This window comes from Protopterus annectens, chromosome 5.part0 (genome assembly GCF_019279795.1).
Source record: "Protopterus annectens isolate FY-2018-M chromosome 5.part0, PAN1.0, whole genome shotgun sequence".
NCBI lineage: Eukaryota > Metazoa > Chordata > Ceratodontiformes > Protopteridae > Protopterus > Protopterus annectens.
The window spans coordinates 1294499560-1294516230 of NC_056735.1; the positions used below are offsets into that span (position 1 = coordinate 1294499560).

General features: G+C 47.7%; 1 protein-coding gene across 1 annotated transcript in view; it reads right to left on the bottom strand.

Annotated features, from left to right (window-relative positions):
* The window catches only part of WDR75 (WD repeat domain 75), a 1027793-nt gene that overhangs the window by 319474 nt on the left and 691648 nt on the right, over positions 1-16671 (bottom strand). Inside the window, exon 16 of the mRNA XM_044071106.1 lies at positions 6945-6957. Coding sequence (XP_043927041.1) covers positions 6945-6957 — 13 coding nt within the window. The remainder of the gene's footprint in view (positions 1-6944; positions 6958-16671) is intronic.

The following is a 16671-nucleotide window of genomic DNA, read 5'->3' on the forward strand; positions in this document are numbered from 1 at the left end:
TACGAGTGTTTTTGATGACTATTTTAAAGGATTTAGTGACAAATTATATATGTTTAAGGTCAACCTGTTAGAAACAGATTATTTAAGAGAGTGTGTTCAAGTAAATAGAGTCCCAAAGGGACTGCGGATATTTAAATTTCCCAGTAATGTAAAACCTGATAGCAGTCTATACCAGCAGTTAAGACGGGTATTGAAGTTATGAATTTAATGATAAGAGACTATGAAGGCCGAAGTGAGGTTCTTTTAAAAGAAATGAATTATGTACATCAGAAGCTACTAAACGATAAATTGACTGGGAGGGATAGAATTAAATACGAAAATGTGTTTAAAGAAGTTGACCATCACTGTGAGAAAGTTATTGAGAGAAAAGTAAGAAAATTAGAGAGAGATTTGATTGAATACCGTGAATGAAGGGCTTATCCATTAGCTAACACCCATTATTCTTTCACCAATAAAGACAAGGTGTTTACTAATGGGAAGGAGGATGGTTATTCTAATACTGACCATACGAGTGACCCTTCTGGTGGACCTCCTACATTAAGAAGGAGTGAAAGGTTAGCTGAAAAAGAAAGGAACCCTTCCACACAGGATTTTCAGTACCAGAGGGGGGCGAGGGGGGGGGGGAGAGAGGTTCAGAGGGAGGGGTTGGAATTATGGTCAGAATTAAACAATTTTATTCACCCAATGTTTGGAGACGAAGTTGTTCATGAAATAAGAGACCAATTTGTACATCAGGACAAAGTTTGGTAAAGAGGCAACTTCACTATATTCAATTTTATGGACATTAATATTTCGGATGAGCACTTAAATTTGTTCACTAAAGGGTTTCATTTTGCTCCCTTACGTCCAGGGGCAGTGGCCAATACCATTATTGACCTTAAACTTTTTATCAGACAGTTAAACTTTAACATATTATTTAAAGGTCAGGCACAACCTAAACTGGACCTTTCTAGGGCAAGCACTTTTAACCCCCCTATTCACCCCTTCTTGAAAATATTTGAAGAATTGGTTGAGAGGGAAATCAGGCATCTTAACTTTAATGAAATCAGGAATGACAATTTTTCTGAAGATGACAAACAAATTCTATCATTACTGAATGAACACAAATGTAGGGTTATGAAACCTGATAAGGGTGGAGGTCTGGTTTTAATGTACAATAGTGACTATGATATTTACATGTATAATATCTTACAAGATACTGACCACTATGAATCTGTTTCCCGAAATGAGATCAACATAGCATATGCTAAAATAAAATATTATTTGTTAGACCACTTAATGCAAGGGAGTATAAATGAGAAGTTATATAATTTTTTTGATTGTGGACAAACCAAAAATACCCACAATTTTTGGCATCCCCAAGACACATAAAGGGACTGAAAACGTTTAGTTATGTACTTACCATAACTTTAGATGTTTGGGATCCATCTCGCCTACATTCTGTACTGATGGGTTCGGAGCTGATCCTCGGCTCCGACTCGGCACGCTATACTATAGAACGAAGTCTCTTATTGGCTGAGCTATCCTACATCCCAGGATGCACCACCACTGCTTCCCCAGATCTTGTTTGTCCGCACACAGACATAGACTGTTGATATAACATTGCCAGGTGTTTCAAGATGAAACGGCTGAACTCGACCCGTCCGGTCTCTTCTGACCTCCAAGGCAGGGGGAAGGAGGGTGGGTTATTAGGAATGTAGGCGAGATGGATCCCAAACATCTAAAGTTATGGTAAGTACATAACTAAAAGATGTTATGTGATCCTATCTCGCCTACATTCTGTACTGATGGGACAGCGTCCCTAGCACCTGATTCCTGGGTGGCTCACTGGAAAACACTCCTAAGAACTGTGGAACCGAAGGAAGCTCGCCCCCGAGATGCCACGTCCAATTTGTAATGAGAAATGAAGGTGTGAGGAGAAGACCACGTAGCCGCAGCACAAATGTCACTAATGGCAAGCTTAGAATGAAAAGCTGCCAAGTAGCCATAGCCCTGGTAGAATGAGCTTTCACAGTAGATGTAAGCTCTTTATTAGAAATGAAGTAAGTATGACTGATACAGTCTCTGATCCACTTGGCAATAATGACTTTCGTGACGGCTTTGCCCAATTTATTGTCCGAAAAGGACACAAACAACCGATCTGTTTTCCGTGTTTGGTGCGTCCTATCCAAATAGAAGCGCAATTGCCTATGAACATCTAAGGTGTGAAAGATGTATTCTGCTCTATCTGAGTACTTTGGGAAGAAAACTGGAAGTTCCAATGACTGTTGCAGACAAAAACTAGAACAAACCTTAGGAACAAAGGATGGATTCGGTCTGAGGGATACTCTATCCTTGTGAAAAAACAGGTATGGTGGTTTGACACATAGGGCTTGAAGTTCCGAAACTCTTCTGGCTGATGTAATTGCGACTAAGAAAGCAGTCTTCCAAGAAAGAAATTTCAAGTCACAAGTTGCTGCCGGTTCGAAGGGGGAAGAGGTCAAAGCACCTAGCACAACATTAAGGTCCCATGGTGGAGCGGGATGAGATATTGGGGGCCGAAGCAGCCCAGCACCTTTCATGAAGGCTTTACACAACTTGTTGCTCATCAAAGGTGGTTCTATGCTCTCATGAAAATTGGAAATAGCTGCCAATTGAACCTTAATGGTAGAAACCGAAGAACCTTGATTGAACAGAGAAGCTAAAAACTTCAGAACTTCTGATACCGGGACAGTTATGGGATCTAATCCCCGGAGTTGGGCCCAAATAGCAAATCTCTTCCATTTGCTGTTATACATTTTCTTAGTAGAATTCTTGTGGGCCGAGGACAAGATATGTATGACTTCCGGATCCAAAGCGTGGTTCCTGACTAAGGTCGGAAGAGGAGGAGCCAAGCTGTTAGCTTCAACGAGTGGAGGGACTGGTGATGCAGTCCCGACTGATGGGTCAAGAGGTCCGGAACTTGGTCCAAGAACCATGGACCGTCCAGTGCATATTTCCGAAGAAAGGGAAACCAGACTTGACGAGGCCAGTATGGGGCAATTAAAATCATCTTGCTCTCCAAGCAAATCGCCTTCTGGATCACCTTGGGAAGAAGGGGAACCGGTGGAAAGGCGTATAGCAGGCCGGTGGGCCAAGCTTGGACTAGGGCGTCCTTGGAAATCTCCCCCGGAACTGGGGTGAGAGAGAAGAACTGTTGGCATTTCGAATTGAGGGGGGTTGCGAACAGGTCGCAACAAGGAGTTCCCCATCTTCTGAAAATCTGAGTTGCCACTCTGCCGTTCAGAGACCACTCGTGCGGGGAGAGAACAGTTCTGCTCAGTCTGTCGGCTATCACATTGGATCTCCCTGGAATGTGTGTTGCTACCAGAGAACGGTTGGTTGCAATGCCCAATCCCATACCTTCATGGCCTCTCTGCAAAGGGGTAGGATCTGGTCCCTCCTGCTTGTTCAGGTACCAGACTACTGACATGTTGTCGGACTGAATGGCAATCATGCCCTGGGGGAGGTAACTGTGTAGTGCTTGCAGTGATAGAAGCACCGCCCTCATTTCCAGTATGTTGATGTGGAGGAAACTCTCGTCTGATTGCCACTTGCCTTGGACTGACCTGCCCAGGTAATGTCCCCCCCACCCCGTCTGGGAGGCGTCCGTAGTCAATGTGGCCACTGGAGGTGGTGGAGCGAAGGGTCGCCCCTGATCCAGATTGGAGGAAAGAAGCCACCAACGAAGGTCCTGTTTGCACGTCTCTGTGATCAGAATGAGGTGATTGAGAGGGAGATCCTGATAAGACCACTGGACTGACAGGAGCCACTGGAGAATCCTCATATGTAACCTTGCCAAGGGGACTAGGAGAACGGTGGCCGACATGGAACCTAACAGTTGTAGGACCATTCTGGCTGGGGCTCGGCGTTTGAGGAGCAAGGCTCGAACTTGAGACTGTAATGTTTCTATCCTCTCTGCAGGAAGATAGACCCGCATTTGCTTTGAGTCTATCTCTACTCTGATAAACCGTATGTGCTGAGATGGTAGCAAAACAGACTTTGCCCAATTGAAGGTGATTCCTAGGGAGTTGCCTAGAGATATAGTGGCTGCTAGGTTTTGTAAGAGTAGACGCCTGGAGGTGGCAGTTAGGAGCCAGTCGTCTAGGTATGGAAACACCTGGAATCCTAGACTTCTCAGGTGAGCAGTCACCACCGCCAAACATTTGGTGAACACCCTGGGGGCTGTGGTGAGACCAAAGGGCAGTGCACGGAACTGGAAGTGACTGTCTCCCAGGCTGAAGGCGCAAGTGTCTCCTGGACGCCTGGTCTATCAGGATGTGATAATAGGCGTCCTTGAGATCTATGGAGCACATCCAAACACCCTTCTCCAGCAGCGGGAGAATGGATTGTAAGGTGACCATCTGGAACTTGGACTTCTTGACAGATCGGTTTAGTTTGCTGAGATCCAAAATGGGCCTCAAGTCCTCGGTCTTTTTTGGCACCAAAAAGAATCTTGAGTAAGTCCCTAATCCGGTCTGGCCTTCGGGGACCGGTTGGATGACTCCTTTTTGAAGCAGCTTTGAGATTTCGATGGCTGCGAGATCCCGTTGACTGGGTGGTGGGTCCGGGATTTTCCGGGATGGTGGGGGGGGGGTTGAGAAAAGGGGATGGTGTAACCTCTGGCGATGATTCGGAGCACCCATCGGTCCTGAGTGATACTCTCCCAGGCCTTTAGGTGCTTCGAAAAACTACCCCCGACTGGCCCCGGAGCTGCACAGTTGGGCAGTCCTTCAGGGATGCTGGAAGGTTGAAGAGCCATTAAAGGACTCGCGGTCTCCAGTATTGCGGGGGCCTCCGCCGCCCCTGGGACGGCGTCTTCCTGAAAAATTTCCCCCTCCTCTGCCTCTAGAAGGGGGATCGCCCTGCTGTGAGGAGTAAGCCTTTTGAGATTTACAGAACCACATTTTCCCCCCTCTTCTAGCCTTGGGATAGGGCCTGAAGGGAGTGGAATACCGTGCCCCTACGGCAGTCAAGGTCTTACCCTCTTGTTCACAGCGGGTCAAGGTGTCCTTTACCTTGGGTCCAAACAGAGAGGACCCATTGAAGGGAGCGTCGGCAAAGGAAGACTTGAAGGCTTCCGCAAAGTGACACAGGCGGAGCCAGGCTTGTCTCTGTAGAGCAACACCTGTTCCCGCCGCTCTACTCGCCCTCTCGGCTGCATACGAAATGAGCCTCACAGACGAGTTCGATAATGATGATAAGGTAGCCAGCTGAGAGCTAACCGTCTGGCCCAACTGCTCAGGTAGGTTACCAGAGAGGGTATCTGAAAGTTCCTTGACCAGATCCCTCTGAAGTCTGGTCAGATAATTCAGAGACCTTAAAGTAAAGGCTGCTGAAGTAAGGGTGTGCTTCCCATACCGATCCATGCTCCTGGACTCTTTATTAGGAGGATGGACGGACGTAGACGCCTCTGCCACATCTTGTTGGGTAGCAGATGCCACCACCAGGGCATCTACAGCCACACCTTTGGAGAGAAATTCCTTTTCGGGGGGGCTGAAAGAAATTTATTGGGGCGAGCTGGCACCGGTTCCACAGAATCTGGGTGCTCCCACACCCTTCGAGAGATCAAATCTAGAAGCTCATCGAAGGGCGGAGACACCCAGGAGGCGGAGGGCTGAGCCCCGAAGGCCTTGAGGAATACAGACTCCTCAGCAGAAGGGGGTTTGGACTGCCAGTCGCCTCGTTGCTTCAGGATTTCTAAGATGTCCGCAAAGGAGACATCATCCGAGGACGACTTGGGGGACCCCTCCGCATCATTGAGGTCAGTGTCCGAAGTGAGAGACTCGTCAGGGGAGTCGACGTGCTTCCTCTTGCACTGTCTCTTCCTTGGGGGTTCCTCCGAAGATGCCTCGGAAGGACCTCCAGGAAGGGGGGGAACTCCCAATGGGGGTGACCTCAGGCCTCAGGGCTCCGCTCTTGAGACAGGGGGACAACAAAGGAGGCAGTCTCCGTGCCAAGGGAAGGTGCCGGAGAGACGGTGGAGGTAGCCAAAGAAGATTTGGCCAAAGCACTCCTCATGGCCCTGAAGGCTGGACCCCCAGAGTCCTGGGAAAGACCGACCCCCGGGGCCACAACAGTAGACGGCACTCCCGCAGCCGACGCACCGAGAGGGAGACTTGGAACCGAAAACATCGGTTCCGAAGCGTCACCTCCAGGGCCGATCGAGGAGGTCCGAGTTCCGAACTCCGATCCGAAGGTCGGGGTTAGAGTAAGGGTCGGAGCCGACCCGAAACCCTCCATCGGCTCCACCAGCACCGACTCCAACGGTGCCGAGGCTGTTGGAGGAGGAACTACAATAACAGGGTGGGCAATCGGCTCCGGAGCCGACTGGGCTGGAGCCGAAACCAACTTTTGAAAGACAGGAGACTGAAACAGCCTTTGAAGTACCCTGTCGATGTCCGAATCAGACATCCTCGAAGACCGAGAAGAGATCGAACGAGTTCGAGTCGACTTCTCCACCGGTTCCGAAGGACTGGTGGACCGGGTCCGAATGGTCTCGATAAATATTGGTGCCGAGGGAGACTCCACAACCAATGCAATTTCCCTCGGAGCCGAAGAGGAATTTGGCGCCGAAGGGGAAGAGTCTGAGCGGGTGACTCTCATCGGCTCCGAAGGCAGAGGAGCCGATGAAGGTGACCCGCCTCTCGAAGCTCTAGCCGTCGGCTCCGAAGCCAGAGGAGTCGAGGCTGGAGGCATCGAGGCAGACCATTCCACCCTCGGCTCCGAAGTCCGTGGAGCCGATGGAGAAGCCTGCCGAGATTTCTTTTTGGCTGGTTCCGACGGGCTGGTCGGAGCCGACGATTTCTTTTTCTTCGAAGGTGAAGAGGAAGAAGATAAAGCCTCCTCAAAAGAAGGTGTAATAAGCCCTTTTAAAATTAATTTGTTTTTCCTCTCTTGGAGGACTCGGGAGGAAAAAGCGTGACAAATGCTGCATGACTCCTGAAGATGTTTAGGGCCTAAACAATATACACACGAGTGATCATCTGTTATTGACATTTTGTAGCTGCATTTAGAGCACTTCTTGAACCCAGATGGTCTGTGCTCTTTCGACATACTGACAGCCAAACACTACCACAAAAGAGAAAAGTTTTTCCAAAAAAAATTTTGTGAAGAAAATAAGTATGTAAGGACAAGACCCCTAGTATAAACGGGATACTTGACCAACTAACACTACAACAAGACTCACACTAAGTTCACTCACGTGCGAGGGCAAGGCCCCTCTAACTTAAACAGGATCCTTCCCTCAAAACAAAGACAAATTCACCACAAAAATACTCTAATAACCAGTCACACAACAACGATAGCTGTTAAAACAGCTTTTGGGTAGATTAATCAAAAATTTCTGACAGAAATTTTAGAAGAAATAACAACTTAGCTCAGCCAAGTCCGAGACCACGTCTTTGCTGTAAAGCGGCAAACAAGATCTGGGGAAGCAGTGGTGGTGCATCCTGGGATGTAGGATAGCTCAGCCAATAAGAGACTTCGTTCTATAGTATAGCGTGCCGAGTCGGAGCTGAGGATCGGCTCCGAACCCATCAGTACAGAATGTAGGCGAGATAGGATCACATAACATCATCAAGTTTAGACCTATTGTGGCGGGTGCAGGAGACATAACTAAACCGTTGGCTATTTATGTGGATTCCACGGTCAAAAGGTTTATAGCTTAAATACATCATATTTGTAAAGACTCATGGGAGTTCTTGAAAGACATAAAAAAATAATTATTTAGGAGAGATTTACTTATGGTCACTATTGATGTAATTGAATTGTTTCCAAGCATTCCCCATGAGAAGGGACTGGAATGGTTTTCGGAGATTCTTACTGCTGAATCTGGTTTGGATAACAATACTATTAATTCAGTTTTGGAGTTCACTGAGACTGTTCTTAGGAACAATTTCATATATTTTAATGGATGTTGCCAAGGGGGCATCTTGTGCCCAGTTATATGCCAATTGTGTATTATACCATTGGGAAAAAGAGTTCATATTAGAAACAGATTGGACAAACCACATTGTTAAGTATACCAGATTTTTAGATGACATTTGTTTGTTGTGATTTTTAGATGACATTTGTTTGTTGTGGAAAGGGACAAAAGAAGAATTGAAAGAAATTTTTGATTATATTAATGAAACCACTGAATTTCTGAAATTCACTATGAACATGGGGGAAGATAGTTTGGACTATTTAGATGTTACATTATATAAGGACTATGAGAATAATTGTTTTCAGTCAAGAATCTTCCGGAAAAAGACGTTCTCAAACACTTACTTGCATTTTGACAGTGGTCACCCCTTCTATCAGAAAAGGGGTATAGTCAAAGGACAGTTAATTATGGCTTCAAGAATGACAAGTAAGATGGATGAATTCCTGAATTAAGTGGAATTCATTAAGAATTTATTCTTAGAAAGGGGTTACCCTGAGGAGCTCATTGAAAATATTGTGAAGGAATTTATTGAGAATAGGAACAAAAAATGTTTCCCTTTAATAGGGATTGGTACTACTAATTTGGTAAATAGCTGTCCAAAATCTATTCCTAAGGAAGGGGCCTTTGTGCATACTTTTTCGGGGACTTCAGCTGAAGTAGAAAGGATTATTACTAAATATTGGCATATATTAAAGGTGAATGAGGAAACATCTGAGATTTTACCTATTCAGCCACATTTTACTAGGAGGAGGGATATGAACCTCAAAGAATACATGGAGAAAGGAGCAAGAAAATTGATTGGGCAAACTAGGGAGAACACAGGTAATTATAAGTGTGGGGCATGCCATCAATGTCCTTATATGGTCAATCAAGGTTCTTTGTATATTCAGTCCAGGAAATTTAACATTCAATCCTCACAGTATTTTAACTGCAAGTCCAAAGGGGTTGTATACTTGGGCATGTGTATAATATGCTCAAGTTTTTACATAGGGAAAACAGAAAGGCATTTAAATAGAAGGGTTTATGAACATCTGTACGACGTTAGTAAAGGGAAAGAAACAAATGCATTTTACAAACACACTCAAAACTGTAAAAATATGGTTTTAAAGTTTTTTTTGTTTTGGAGCAAGTTTGTATAGATCCCCGGGGCGGCAGCTGGGAATCTAAACTGGAGTATAGAGAGCTGCTTTGGCAACTCAAATTAGATGCGGGGAGAGCACCGGGTTTAAATGACAATATCAATATTAGCAGCGTTTTAAGACTTAGAGCTGCTAGATTATGATTACGAGGGATTGTAATTAGGTACAACTACTAGGATGGTAATTTGTTTTTTCCTGTTTCAGGAATTACATATTGTGTTTACAGATAGATTTTGTATCTTTTTCTTTTTATTCTATGATGTTGTGTACTATTTACTTATTTTAGTGGTCCAGGTCTCGTTGTACAGCATTGTCAGAAGTTTTTCTTCACAGAATTGCATTTTTAAAGAAATGTTTTAACATTGGATTTTAAAAGATTTTTAAAATAATTGATGAGTTTTTGGGTGGGGTAGTCACATGATGTAATTTAAGTTATTCAAGCTATTTAAGGGGATTGATTTCATTGCAGTGAGTTCTGAAGAAGCCTGGTATTTGTACTAGGTGAAAGCGCTTAACTTTACTGTGTGTCATGTATTGGTCTGCATTGGATTCATTAAAGAAGTTCTTTTCATTACTGCTTGAGTTTTGGTTGTTGGAACCTTCCTTGGTCGAGTGCTTTTTGTATTCCTGCTTGTTTTAACTTTGTTCAATCTCAACCCATCTTACTACTCCAAAATCTAAACTTCAATGCACTGACCATGCATTCTCCGCCCTAGAACCCAAACTATGGGACCTCATTTTTCTCTCAGACATCTGAAGTCTGAGTACTTTTGGACATCTCAGAGAAATGCTGCTCAAGGTAACACCTCTTTACCCAAAGGAAGTGCAGCTACACTCATACAAGGTCATTTTACATGAAACCTACAGCTGACCTCACACCCATCCTTCATTATCTCATCTTTTCATCCCCTAATTTACTGCCTCTCATTCATCCTACCTTCCTCTTCTCTCTGCATGTGGGACGGCGTAGTAGTGCAGCGGTAGCGTTGTCGCCTCACGGCAAGAGGTTCTCCGGTTCGATTCTGGGCTGGAATGCCTTCTGTGTGGAGTGTGCATGTCCTCCCTGCGTTCGTGTGGGTTTACTCCAGATGCTCCGGTTTCCTCCAACATTACAAAGACATGCATCTGGATCATTTCTCCCTGGGCCTCTGCTGAAAATTGGCTTAGTTCCAAGTCGGACTTTCCCGGTTAACAAATGTTAAATAAATAAACAAAATCTGTCAAACTCCCTCCCCTTTCTACTCCTCTTCCTTTTGCATGCTTCTCTCACTATTTCTGTCTTCCACCCTGCAACTATTCTCACTTAACTTTTAAGAGTGTCTTCATATCTACCTATACAATTATATGCTGCTATCCCTGCAATATAAACCATCTCAGTTATTATGGCTACATTTTATCCATAAAGCTCTGTTCAGCATAATTCCAAGTTCCATCCATGTTTTGACATTGCAAACTGCTTTTTTAATTAAATGTAGTAGCATATTCTTGCATCTATAAATATGTATGTTTTAGCATATCCTTGTATCTGTAAATAGGTTTTGATCTGAAGTAGGTAGACTTCATTTGTCTGCAACCTGTGGGTATCGGATCCGACCTCGGATCCGAGCCGGCATTTCAAAAGCTTAGGCTCCGAGCTCCTAGCTCCTCCCTCTTACCCATAACCCCTTGCCAAGCCCTGACTGACCCCAGATTTCGTTTGCCGCTTTCAAGTTGCGACGGATTCCAGAGCTCCTAGGGACAGATAAGTTTTTCTGACAGAAAAATTTTCAAAAACCTTAACTTTTTTAATTTAATTAGTTAGAAGTGATTGTGTTAGGCTTTCCTCTCTTTTTCTTTTAAACTTTTCTCGGGTTTCGTAGTTTGTGTGTGTGTGTTTGTTTGAGGCCTGTTAGGGCTTATCATGTCTGAAGCCCATAAGGCTGTATTCTCTAAATCGAGTGTGGCCATAAGCTGTCCCAGCGGATGGCCAAACTCGGTGCGTTAAATGCTTGGGGGTTGAGCACCTGTCATCTGGTTGTACCATTTGTGCAGGGTTCAACCCCGAGCTTTGAGGGAGCGGAGGTCGGCTGGTGCTGGCGGACTTCTCCCTCCAGATCCCGCCGCTTCTGCCCCTTCTACTCAGCAAGCAGTTGCTGTGGGCTCTCCTCCACCGGCTGGGACTCAACCTCCTCTAAGATGCCGGAGGAGAGAGTCTTCTAGGGAGAGAGAGAAGGAGAGGCACAGGGAGAGGCACCACAAACGGAGAGCTGAAACCTCCAGTTCGGCTCCTCCATCTAAGCAGGCCTCCCCTGTGCCTTCTAGCTTTCCTCCTCCTCGGCTCCACTCCCCTCGGTTCCCTCCTGGGCCCGAGGAGGAGGAGGCTAGCCCTTCAGTGAGGTCCCCAAGGCTCTCTAGGTCCGCTTCGGTGGCCTCCACCAGATCCACATTCTCCATGAGTGAAGCAGATATGGACCGGATGATGAGGAAATTCATCCAGGCCCAAATGCAAATGGGAGTGCTCCTAGCCCCCCCCCCCCATCCGGGAGGGGCTGACTTTTTTCGCCTTTGGCTCCTTCTCCGACCCATACCATGGGTTCGGAGCTGTCGGCGCCGGGCAGAGTTGGATCCGGGGTGGGTCGGATCCGATAGGTCGGCGCACCTCGGATCCGTCCCATCCCTTGAGTGCTTGGTACCGGACCCGACCTCTCGAGCCGAGGACCGAGCCTTGGATCCGAGGGAGCTGGTGTGTCTTCGCTCCGTCCAGGTCGGAGCACACGGTCTCGGATCCGACGGTTTCGCTCCGGCTCCGATCCGTCGCCGGATCCGAGTGGGGGTCGGCTCGGGGTTTAGAGAAGCTGGCTCCCTCGGCCTCGGCGTAGTGGAAAGGGCACTGTTGAGGACGCCCGGACCCCGGTCTCTGCCACGGCTCCATCCCGCACTCCCTTGCAATTGGGCCAGGCTCCCACCAGCCGGTCCCAGGGACAGCCCGCCTCGATGTCCCAAGTAGTTCCCTTGGAACATCCAGCTGGAAGAGTACTCCTCGGACAGCCCCGATGAAGTACCTCGGGCGTAAGTGCAAAAGGAGGCACATGGACTCCCCGAGTCCGTTACCGAAGACACAGACTTGGATGAAGGGAAGGCTCCCCAAGATCACCCCTGAAGACGTCTCATTTGGAGACATTATGGAAATGTTAAGGATCGGGGGTGGTCTGCCCCAAGGCTTCCTCAGACAAGTCTGTGTTCTTGGAGGCATTCGAGGTGGGCCCATCTACCTCTTGGGTGTCCCCTCCTGCCGACCCTCTGGTGGACCTTATATCCATCAGGCGTGGAAGGATCCGGACACCGTTGAGCCTGTACCCAAGCGTCCTGACCGTATCCTTTCCTCCGGCGGACCGCACTCACTGGAGCAAGGGCCCCCAGTAGATGCCATGATGATGGCTGCAGCCACTAAGAGGGAATTGGCCCAGGAGAGTCCCTCTATGCATCCTCCGGGCAAGGAGTCCTTCGATGGATCGCATTGGGAAGCGAGTTTTCAGTTCAGCAACCTTCTCTTTGAGAGCTGAACTACATGGCACACGTCATCAGGATGCAGCGGGATCTGATTAAAGAATACGCTGCATCTCCCCAGAGTCCATGTCGGGTGAGGATAAGCAGGTATACTCTACCCGAATGGCCACTCTTAGAGCGGTTTCTAATACATCTATGCGGCTACTTTCTCACGCTACCGAGGGAGCCGCTAGAGCCAGCGGAGCAGGCCTAGTCATGAGGCGGCAGGCCTGGCTCCGCCACTGTGATTTCAAGAGCCCTTCAAGGCGACTTTCGCGAATGCCCCTTTGATGGTTCTGCCTTGTTTGGCAAGACTGTTCGAAACACTGGTCCAGAACGAAAAGGACGGAAGACGCTGTCTGCCGAGTCCGCTTCTCAGCTCCCCAGAGGTCCTTCTCAAGAACCAAAAGGGACAGAAGAAGATGTGGTTCCGAAATCGCAGCAGTCCCAACCTGCTCCGGATAACCAGTCCTCCCGTGGCAGAGGAGGACAGGGAGGTCGCCGTCCTAGAGGCAGGGGGGCTCCTAGAAACTTTGGGTCCAGAGAACCTTTCTCTGAGAGACCCACAGCAGCCCTGAAGGGTTGCCCGCTGTCTGTCTCTGGAGGCAGTCGGGGGCGTTTCTCGAGGCACCTAACTACTTGGGAGTCCATCACATCAGACCGTTGGGTGCTTCGCGTGATATCCAGAGGTTATACAATTCCCCTGTACAAAGTTCCCAGATCTCGCAGCCTCCCAGATGTTCCACCCGACCAAAGGGAGGCAGCAGCTATCGAAATCGAACAGCTGCTAGAAAAAAGAGCTATCTAGTGCGTCCCCCCAGATCCGGGTCAGGGTTTTACTCCAGGTTCTTTTTGGTGCCAAAGAAAACGGGGGACTTAAGACCAATCTTAGATCTTTCCCTGCTGAACCTGTCAGTAACCAAGCAAAAGTTCCGGATGGTCACCCTTCAATCTATACTCCCCCTCTTGAGGGAGAACGACTGGATGTGCTCCATCGACCTCAAGGACACGTACTACCACATTCGCATGGACAGACGGTCCAGGAGGTTCCTTCGCTTCCGGCTGGGAGCCAGTCATTACCAGTTCAGGGTCCTCCCCTTGGGTCTCACCTCAGCCCCCAGGGTGTTCACCAAGGTTCTAGCGGTGGTAGCGGCCCACCTGAGGCTCCAGGGATTACAGGTCTTTCCGTACCTGGACGACTGGCTCCTGACGGCTTCATCAAGGCATCTTCTGTGCTCAGCCAGGGACTACTTTCTTCGACTAGCCCCAAGGCTGGGCATCACTGTCAACTGGGAGAAATCTTTACTGCACCCCACACAAGCTATAGATTTCATAGGAGGAAGGCTAAACACCAGGTCAATGCGAGCCTTCCTCACTCCAGACAGAATAGCCAACCTGAAGTGTCATGTAGCAGCGGTCCTGCAACCATTTCCGACTGCAGCTCGGGTCCTGAGGGCCCTAGGTTCGATGGCGGCAGCTATCCGCTTCTTATTCATGCACGCCACGCATGCGGGTTCTTCAATGGACCCTTCAAGTTCAGTGGTCCCCTCTCTGTTCCTCTCTCAACACTCCGATAGTGGTCAGCAAAGCGTGCAAGGATTCCCTTCTTTGGTGGCTTTTTTCTCCGGAGCCCCTGACAGGAGACCTTTTGTGCTGCATTTCCCGAGCCACAGTGACCACGGACGCTTCTTGCCTCGGTGGGGGCATTCTGCGGGAAAGATTGTCCAAGGCACGTGGAACCCCACAGAGACGTCGTTGCATATAAATGTCCTGGAAATGAGGGTGGTGCTCCTAGCGTTGCAAGCACTTCACCACGTTCTTCCTTCAGGGACTATTGCGATTCAGACAGACAACATGTCGGTAGTCTGGTACATCAACAAACAGGGAGGAACCAGGTCCTATCCCCTTTGTCGAGAGGCCATGAGAGTCTGGGAATGGGCAATTTCCACCAAACGCTTTCTGGTAGCAACGCACATTCTGGGAAAATCCAACATCCTTATGGACAAACTCAGTCGCACCATTCTTTCACCTCACGAGTGGTCTCTCAATCCTCAGGTAGCGAGGAAGATTTTTGCCGTTTGGGGCAACCCTGTTGCGATCTTTGCCTCTCCCTCAAACGCCAAATGCGACAATTTCTTAGCTCTGCTTCCCACCAGGGAATTCGAGAGATGCGCTGGTGCATGCTTGGCCTCCCGGTCTCCTTTATGCCTACCCTCCACTACCTCTGATGCAGAGGCTTCTGCAGAAAGCCAACAGTTTGGGGAGCAGAATGATTCTCATTGCCCGTTCTGGCCTCGCCAACCCTGGTTCCCCTTTGTATGGTCTCACAAAATCAATCCACCCTGGATTCTGGATCCGATTCGGATCTCATCTCCCACCCTCTGGGAATTTCGGTTCCCAATCACGCACCCTGAAATTGACAGCTTGGCTGCTCCAGTTCCATCCTTGATTAGGACTCCCAGTATCTCGTCACCGGTCAAGGCCATCTTAGTGGCAGCTCATAAACCTTCCACTAGGCAGGTTTATCGGAGTAAATGGAAGAGATTCTCTATTTGGGCGGTTCAGAGAACTTTGGACCCTTTCTCAGCACCTATGTCAGCAGTGCTGGATTTTTTAACAGACCTCTTTCATCAAGGGGCAAGTTCTTCCACGATTAAGGTACAACTGGCAGCCATCTCGCATTATCACATTGGTCATGAGACAGCTCCCTCATGACGGCGAAATTGTGCAAAACCTTTCTCAAAGGGATTTTTTTGTTGAGGCCTCCAGTCAAGGAGATTGTACCACCTTGGGACCTATCTTTAGTTCTGCAAGCTCTTACTGCTCCTCCCTTCGAGCCTGCAGCTTCTACAAACCTAAAGTACCTTTCCTGGAAGACTGCCTTCTTAGTAGCTATCACTTCAGCCAGAAGAGTGTCTGAACTTCAGGCTCTATCGTCAAGCCTTACCTTTCTTTCTTTCCAGATAGGGTGTGCCTCAGGACCAATCCATCTTTTCTTCCGAAGGTCTCTTCAGAATCTAATATCAACCAATCAATCAATTTACCTGTGTTTTTCCCAAGTACTCAAAACAAAGGGGAATACAAATTGCATTCCTTGGATGTTCATAGACATTTACGATTTTATATTCACAGAACAGCTGGTCACAGGCAATCAGATCAGCTGTTCGTCTCCTTTGCTAAATTTGCTTTGGGTAAAGCAGTGTCTAAAGTCACGCTATCTAGGTGGATTGCTAATTGTATTCTGCAGGCTTATGACACTTCAGGTAGACCTGCTCCTCAGAGGGTTACGGCTCATTCTACTAGGGCAGTCTCCACGTCAGCCGCCTTTAAGTCCCGTGTGTCATTGGATGATATCTGCTGCAGCTACTTGGGCCTCGCCTCATACCTTTATTTCTCATTATAAGGTGGATGTTGTTTCCAGGGAAGAGCATCCTTTGGCTCAGCGGTGCTCGGAACATCCTTCCATGACGGCCACCCAAGATTTAGGTAGCTGGGGACTCTGTCCCACAGGTTGCAGACAAATGAAGTCTACCTACTTCAGATTTAGAAGTTATGTACTCACCATAACGCTCCATCTGAGTAGGTGACTTCATTTGGATGCAACTATCCCCTCCATCCCCCTGACCTTTATAGAGCGAGTATTTATGCTTGGTTCATGTACTGTAGTCAGTATTATTTAGGCAAACTCAATCTGAGGTCAGTCAGGGCTTGGCAAGGGGTTATGGGTAAGAGGGAGGAGCTAGGAGCTCGGAGCCTAAGCTTTTGAAATGCCGGCTCGGATCCGAGGTCGGATCCGATACCCACAGGTTGCATCCAAATGAAGTCACCTACTCAGATGGAATGTTATGGTGAGTACATAACTTCTAATTCACTTCTTATGTGATTCTGTTCATCTGAGCTGTGCCTGCAAGTGATCCATTCAGATCAATGCACTATCCAAGTAAATAAAAAAGTTATAGAAAAATACTTGATGTTGTGGATCAAAAGCACAATAGTAAGCTAATTCTTGATATCAATCAAGACGGCTTCAGCAAAGATGAACCCCATCTTGGAAACAAAAAC